The sequence below is a fragment of the Cynara cardunculus genome (genome assembly GCF_001531365.2).
Source record: "Cynara cardunculus var. scolymus isolate 2C chromosome LG 17, CcrdV1, whole genome shotgun sequence".
NCBI lineage: Eukaryota > Viridiplantae > Streptophyta > Magnoliopsida > Asterales > Asteraceae > Cynara > Cynara cardunculus.
In genome coordinates, this window is record NC_037544.1 from 4,865,534 (window position 1) to 4,873,738 (window position 8,205).

Here is an 8,205-nt window from a genome sequence, read left to right on the forward strand (position 1 = left end):
TTATCCTAATTATATTTCAGATTTTTTATATTTAAAACGAGATGTCTATCCCGTATTTGATTATGTTTATCTATAGTTAGTTATAGAAATTCAAAAATGAATATTTACTAAGTTGTACTTACGTACAATTTACTTGTGATCTTGAATTTTAAGTAATATATATTAATAAACATACTTTATGCATAAAAAATGGTTTTTAAGAGTTTTTGTCAAATGATTCATAATATAATATAGATATTTCTTGATATAAAGACAAAAATAAACTAACAAAATCGATTTATAATATAGTATAAATATTTGTTGATATAAATATTTCTAATGTATAAATATTTATATATCACGTGATTCTAAAGAAAATGGAAGAAAATATAAACTACGAAATTTAAAGTACAAGGATCTTATATGGCAATATGACAATCTTGATGGACCGGAGTGTAAAATGTGTGCTTCAAATTCAATCAACGGAATACGCCATAAATCTCCGTTAATCGCGTATGCTTCCTGTTTCGTAACGAATCATTCGATCTTTTCCAAATCATTGTTTTATAGTCAACTGAACTTAATCGCAGGTTATCTCTCTTGATCCAATGGCGTTTCTTGGATCAAATTTGCCCACTGAGGTAATTGAACTCGATCTTTAGTAGGTTAGGGTTTTTCTTTTGTTTGTTATAGTAAATTTTAGCGGTTTTCTCAATGATTGAGCTTGAATCTGTAAGTTAAAGTCTACTTTTTGTTTCAATTTCTTTTTTTCCTTTACATTTATCGTATAGCGAAATTATTGATTTTTGAATGTTGTAAATGATCTGAGATGTTTAGGGTTTAGGGTTGAGTATATTACTTGAGTTGTAATTAGTTGATTTTTGTTGAATTTGTTGCGTATTATGTTCGGTTCTAATGATTTGTGTGGATGTTGTTTGTTCATGGTATTATGATCTTGTGGATGATGATATGTGACTAATCAATTTGAGCTCAAAATTGTGGTTTTAGCAGAGTAGCATATTTAGATTTAACCCATAAGACAGGCATTCAATTTGGGAAAATGGTTTTCAAGTAATGGCTTAAATTAAAATATGCTACTCTGAATAAAATTCAATTTTAGAGCTCAAACTAGAATTCGAAAAGTTAATTGATAAGTCACAATATGTAAAAGATGTTTTTCAAAGCAAGGATGAAGAGGATTCGTTATCTAACAAGATCATAATACCATGAACAGACAACATCTACAATTACCATTTACCCTTTTATCTGCACCAAACATAACAAATTCAACAAAAATCAACTAATTACAACCGGCTCAATAGAGATACTTAACCACACAATCAACATCCTGAGGTTACTTGAACATTCATTGATTGGGTTTTCCTTGTCTAAGTGCTTATGTTTTTTTCTTGCCTTGGTTATCTATAAGATAGTGCTGCAGTCAACATGTTTGGGTGAATAATCGCATATAATTCAGCAAAGTTTAACAGGCACAAATACAATCCGTTGTCTTTGTTGGAAGCACCTTATACAAGTTGCTTCTATGTACTGATACTCTCTCTAATTGGCATCTGTTACTGAAACTTTCTTTTCTGCTTGCAATGATTCTGATTTGTTTTACTAATGCAGGTTGGTCTGCGATTGCTTCTTGTCCCCTTTGATTCCAACATTGTAGTTCGAACAGCATGGTACACTTTGGTCATTCTCCTGTATATGCATTGATCATCTGGATCAGATGTTTTGTCTGATTATCCATCTCAATTGTAAATGCTCCCTCCGTCCCAAAATAAATGTCCATATTTCTATTTTAGTTTGTCCCCAAAATAAGTGTCCACTTTCAAAAGTAAGGGCCTACTTTCCTGATTCCCTCTATCATTAAGGGTAAAATCGTCATTTAGTTAATTAAAAAGTGTGATAATCACACATCTCTAAAATTGTGTCTTTTTCATTGTGGACATTTATTTTGGGAGGGAGTGAGTAACATAGGAAATCTTCTCCGCATCCTTATGTCATGTAGTTCTAGACTTACAGTCTTAGATAATCTACCACATACTTTAAATAGTAGTCATGAGAGTCTTATAGATGTTTTTGGCACTTTAGATCTTTTATCGCCATGTTTCGTGTAGCTGGTCCACTTGTTCGAGTTTAATTATGTATCGTCCTTGGATGTGAAAGAAAGTACCCGAGCTAGGTTTGTTCTTGTATAACACGTCATATTCTTTTTGCAGCTGTTCTGTCGGAGTTGTTTTACCAGTTTACAACACATTTAAAGCAATAGAGAGAAAAGATCAAAATGAACAACAAAAGTGGCTTTTATACTGGGCAGGTAATGATGCTATTACATTTATACACTCACACACACACACACACACACTAGAATTTGAACCGGGATGTTAAAGTTTCTACATTGCAATACGGGATTACATACATAAAACGGCAACAAGACAAGATGATTTTGACATTTTGTTACACACTGCTAAAGATCCTGGTAGAAATTCGTTTTTGACTATTGACTTCATTGAAGTTGTCAAGTCGCCATTGTAGGGGTGGACAACTGATAGGAATTGCGGGTGAGAGAAGAAGATCAAGTAGGGGAGGAGAGAAATTAGGGTGGATTTGAAGGAAGGTGGGTGAGGGTAGTTGCAAGGGAAGTGGGTGCTATAGTTTATAAGCTTTGAATCTTGTACAATAAACATAACAGTTGATACTTTTTGAAAATTCTAGTGGCAAGGAGAGTCGATGGGACTTGCAGATGGAAACTTTAAAATATGTACATCAAGCTTGATAGATAGTACCTCCTAAAAACTTTCAAGATAACTAGTAAGTGCCCTTCTATAAAGGGGTATAGATAAATTAGGGTGTAAAATGAAAAATGACAAAGTAAGGGATATAAAACAAATTAAATAATAACTAGGTATAATATAAAATTTAAGTTTAAAAAATAATTCACTACCTATTTATTATATTTAATAATATGATTAAATAAAAAAATATTCGATATTGGACTCATTTTGAAGGTAATGATGAGATGATTATAATGGTATAATTTGTGAAAAAAGAAACGTATTTTTAATGTATTTTAGTTCATATACGATTATCTATGTTAATATGATAAGGGTGTAAAATGAAAATTGAAAAAGGAAGAAAGTAAATTAAATAACTAATTAGAAGGGTATAAAGTGTAATTTAAAATTTGAAATTTAAAAATGATTTTATTTTTAATATAATTTTGAGACGTGGGAGGTTTCATAGGAGGTTTTGCAGCTTTGAATTTGTACATTAAGCGTCAAAACTTATACCTCTTGATTTTCAACAATAACCGTTTAGCGTGCTTAATAATATATATATATATATATATATATATATATATATATATATATATATATATATGGAGAACACAAAAACGGCCAAATCATGTGCAAAATTACATGTGATTGTACACTAACGGTCTATGCAAGGGTGTGTGGGTGACCTGGCCCGCGACCTCAGGTCACGGCCAAAGTCGTGTGAATTACATGTGATTTTACACATGATTTCAGTGTAAAATCACATGTGATTCAGCTGTTTTCTTGTTCTTTTATTTGGTAACTGTTCTCGTATGAACCTGACTCTCTCTATATACAGAGATGGAGGTTCAAATGAGAACACCACCATTTTATGGAAGCACGAGAACACCCATATCACATGTTCAGGATCTCCAGCTTACTTTGTATGGAAATACCTATTTACGAGGCATAATCAGGTTACATTTAAGGTCGGATTACATTTATGACCTTACATGTTCAGGACCACCGGCTACTTCCGAGGTGGTGGTGGCAACAATGCCCTCTCTTGAACCCCTAAACATTTTAACCATACCAGTAGCAGCTGGTTTTTTTTTTTTTTTTTTTGCAAAATCATACAAAGTAATGATTGTGAGCTCTATAGCTAATAAATAGTTGTAGAGCTATTTACCATCCACTAGTTCGGAACTTAATTGAAAGCCATATTTTGTACACGGACATGTTCGGGATTCCTGCTCCTTGGGAGGTACCAAATAAATGACTACTTGATTCAGGATTTTGAGCAGGGCTGTTATGCTCATTACTAAACTTGTATCTCATGTATTCCAACCATAACCACTTCCTATAGAACCTAGTCCCCATTATGATTATGCATATTTTCATGTAGTATATATCTGCTCAACTAAAGAAATTGTCTAAAGGACTTTTCACTTGCTTTTGGGCACCCTTTTGAACACAAATCAAGCTGGCTAGTAAAATATGGGACTCTGACCAAAGGGTCATTGGCCCGGCGGTATCCGGGTTATCGATAAATCCCAGCCTCTCCATGTGAGTTTTGCCGTATATAAAATATTATATACTTAAAAAAACATATGTGACTCTTCATGAAAACCATGTCGTGTTTCTTCTTTTTCCCTTTCCTTTCTCTCTCTAACAAATGATATTAATTGCTAGCAGTTTATGGGTCATTTAGTGTTGGAGAGATATTTGCAGACAAACTTATATCCTGGTATCATCTCTCACACAACTATATTTTTCCTAGCTTAACTATTTACACTCTCAAGATGGCATCCATCTTATCGAAATTCAACGGACTCCTTGTCAACCTTTTCAGGTTTCCGCTTTACTATCACATGAAGTTTGCATTTCTTGTTTGGCTTCAACTTCCCACCACAAATGTAAGCAACCTTTTCAGTGTTAAATTTTAACAATCCCAACTCAAGGTCCAGAAAATGTCACAATTGAATTGATTGGTCAATTATCGAATGTACTACAAGCAAACGGTGGTTTGCACGTTTATCAACACAAATTGGGTAAGCGCTAACCGAGTAAGAGTGGTTTGTGTAAACACCGACTGAAAATGGTAGTTTTCCAAGTGTCGGGGTAAGTGTTGACTGAAGCACTGACTGAGTCAGAAAACAACCCTTTCCTTACTGGGTCAGTGTATTTGTGGGTCAGAGTGTGTTGGTAAACAGTATCCTTTCTTACCGGGTGCTTACCCAGTAAGAGGCAGTCGGCAGGTAGTAAACAGCCCCAAATGACCAGTCAAATCACAATTGGGCTCAGTTTGTGGAAACTAAAAGGGGCCGTTTACCAAATACAAAACACCTACCCGGTAAGCGCTTACCGGTAAAATTCAACACTATCAATTACTTACCGGGTAAGATTTTAGTCAACAAAAATGGCATCGTATGCCACAATTTACCTGGTAAGCGCTAACCGTTGTAAGAATTGTTGTCCTCACTTACCGGGTAAGACTCTTGGTCCTTGCCTCGCTCTTACCGGGTAAGACTCTTGGTCCTTGCCTCGCTCTTATCGGTGAGATTCTTGGTCCTTACCATATTCATCTTGTAAGGTAATATGACTTGCTAAGCGCTTACCCGGGTAAGCGTTTGGTACGTGTTGCTATTTCCCTCTGTAACCTAGTCTCTCACTCTTATTACGACTCTAGTTTTCATGCTAAATGATTTGCTGTTCTGTAGGGGGCTAAGCAATTATACATGAATCATTTACGTCCTTTCTTTTTGAGGCATCAAGCTCGGCTTGATCAAATTGCGGGCTTGTTTTACAGTGAAGCGGTAAGACCTCTTCCCACTTATTTCCATTGCCTAATGAACTGTGTATTGAATTCGATCTAATAAATGTTGGAACACGGTACTTGTTCTCAAAAAAGGTTATTTTTTCTCTCTCAAACTCTACATTTCGAAATAACTGAAATGGATGTTTCGACGGTTTAGTTTCCAAATTTTATTATCGTAATTCGTCATCATACGAACCTAGCCGAATCAGAAGTTAACAAGGGAACACTTTCAGGGTAAATTTATTAGTGCTCACCAAGGTGAATTTCAATTCATGAAGACAATTTTGGTGAAGATTTTTATGTCAGGTATATTCATCTTTCTTTCTTTCTAGTTTTATTGCTGTTGTTTACTCTTACCTACCCTCGGGGGGACTCCATCTCCGGGTGGGATATACTGGGCTTGTTTGGTTTCGTTTATTCTGATGTCAAGTATATCCTTGGATGCTTTTGCTTATTTCTTATATGACTGACTAAGGGGCCGTCTACCTAAATGCTTACCCGGTAGGTACTTATCGATAGGATTCAACATTATAATTTATTTTGATACGCAAGATTTTAGTACATTAAAACATATCGAATGCAACAAGTTACGGGGTAAGTGCTTACTTGGGTAAGAGTCTCCATCCTTACTTACCGGGTAAGACTTTCTATCCTTTTCATTGCTCTTACCCGGTAAGATTCTTGGCCCTTCTCATGTTCATCCGATAAGGAAATTTATCCGGTAAGCACTTGGTTTAGTAAACGGCCCCTAACTTCTTGAATCACCTTACTTGGCTTCTCATTGCGAACTGAAAACAATTCTTGTGAAAAATGCCAAAAAGACAGCATTTTGCAAATACGATTGTTTATTTGCGACAAAAAACAGAGTATTAGAAGCCGATAACTATTTGTTTTCCGACTAGAGTTCTACAGCATATCGTTGATACTTGCTCTTTATTTCACCTGCTTTTCATCAGCCAAAGAGTTGGTCAACGGTAGCAATCAACCCATTGCAACACAAGAGAGAAGAGCAATCACCGGCCCAAGAGAACAGGTAGAGAGCTCTGATTCCGACGGTGGTGGTGGTGGTGGTGGTGGTGGGCGCGATGATGACGAGGATGAGTATGTATCTGTCCCTGCTGTTTCTTAGACGGTGGCGGCAGCAGTGGTGGTTGAAGAACGTTGACTGAACTTTTCGTGCCCCCTGATGAATATCTTTTATCTATCAAGATTGTAAATTGGTTTCGTGTATGCAAGTCAGTTGTGTTCGCTTGATTTCGTATACAGGGTTCTAAGTTGGCTTTTGATCGGTGTATCGTAGTGAACCTCAACTTCTATGCGAACTCCTGTAAATTTCAGTAAGTAGAATAGTGGATACATATAACCTGCTACAGATGGGTAAACTGTACAAATTAACGTCGATTTTACCACAAACGTAGTAATATCTATGAATAAAATGAACGTGTACGCAGCGTAAACACCATAAATCAAACGAATATTCTAATGAAAATCAAAGTTTCGAGTTTGCAAATCGAAACAAATAGTGGTACGCATCAATCACCTTCCAACCATTTGAGTAAATAAGCCACTGTTTAAGCAACAACTGAACTTTTCTGTTTTATTCAGCTCATTAAGCCACTTCTAAACGACGTTGAGGTTTTGTTGCTCAACAAACGGACGACACCAACCTTGAACCAGAAGTTTATATCGTGTGGTTCAAGTTCGGGTTTACATGGTCTAGAGCATGCGAGCCAAAGTTATCGAGCTCCATCGCACTGCTATTAAGCACTAAAATTGTGGCAAATTTAATCTCTTAATTGTCGTTACCGTAAAATTGGTAAAAGTCATGACGACTTGCGAAGGAAGATTTTGTTTTTTATTTTGACCCGATAGATCCTTTATATTGTTTTATGAAATAGAAAACTCGAGTTTAAAGTTATATTAAACTCAACGATAGAGGAGAGAGATGATTTTTAATTTTTTTCCACCAATAAATTTGATTGTATATTTTATATAAAACTTTTCAAAATATATTAAAGAAAAAAGTTCAAGACAACCCAACGAAATATCCCATTTTGAATGATCAGTTTAAACTATTTTTTTGAATGAAAAAAATAAACCTTTTTCATTTTGAATTATTAAGTCTTTGAATTATTTTTTTGAATGAAAAAAAATAAACCTTTTCATTTTGAATTATTAAGTCTTTGAACTATTTTTTTTTTGAATGAAAAAACCATTAAACTTTCTCATTTTGAGTGATTAAGTTCTTATATAATTTTTTTCCAGTAAAATAAATCATCAAACTTTTAAATTGGTTATTTACATTATATCTAACAAAAAACTACCTGTAACAGGCTAGAAATGTCTTAAAGTAAATATGCTTGTAACCCTCTAAAGCTATATAAAAAAAGAGGAAGATCGATGACAAAGGCCAATGGTATGATAGATGACATGAAGAATGGACAATAATGGGACGACAATGAGTGATGCGGGGGGAGTGAGATCGTTGTTTGCGAAGGGTTGAAACGCATAGGATTTGGAAACGGTAAAACCGATTTAAGTTTCTTTCTTACTTTAAAGACCTTTCTAACCTGTTACAATTAGTTTTTTTTTTTGTTAAAAAAATATAATTAACCAATTTTTACAAGTTTGATGGTTTATTTG

At 34.7% G+C, this 8,205-nt stretch overlaps 1 protein-coding gene across 1 annotated transcript; it reads left to right on the forward strand.

Moving 5' to 3' along the window:
• The first annotated feature begins 494 nt into the window (after positions 1–494).
• On the forward strand, positions 495–6,924 carry LOC112500108 (HVA22-like protein k). Its single transcript, XM_025103407.1, has 8 exons — positions 495–620; positions 1,609–1,667; positions 2,208–2,305; positions 4,440–4,491; positions 4,597–4,660; positions 5,465–5,560; positions 5,796–5,868; positions 6,519–6,924. Exons 1-8 carry the CDS (start codon positions 588–590, stop codon positions 6,689–6,691), a joined length of 648 nt encoding a protein of 215 aa, XP_024959175.1. The 5' UTR covers positions 495–587; the 3' UTR covers positions 6,692–6,924.
• The last annotated feature ends 1,281 nt before the right edge of the window (positions 6,925–8,205 follow it).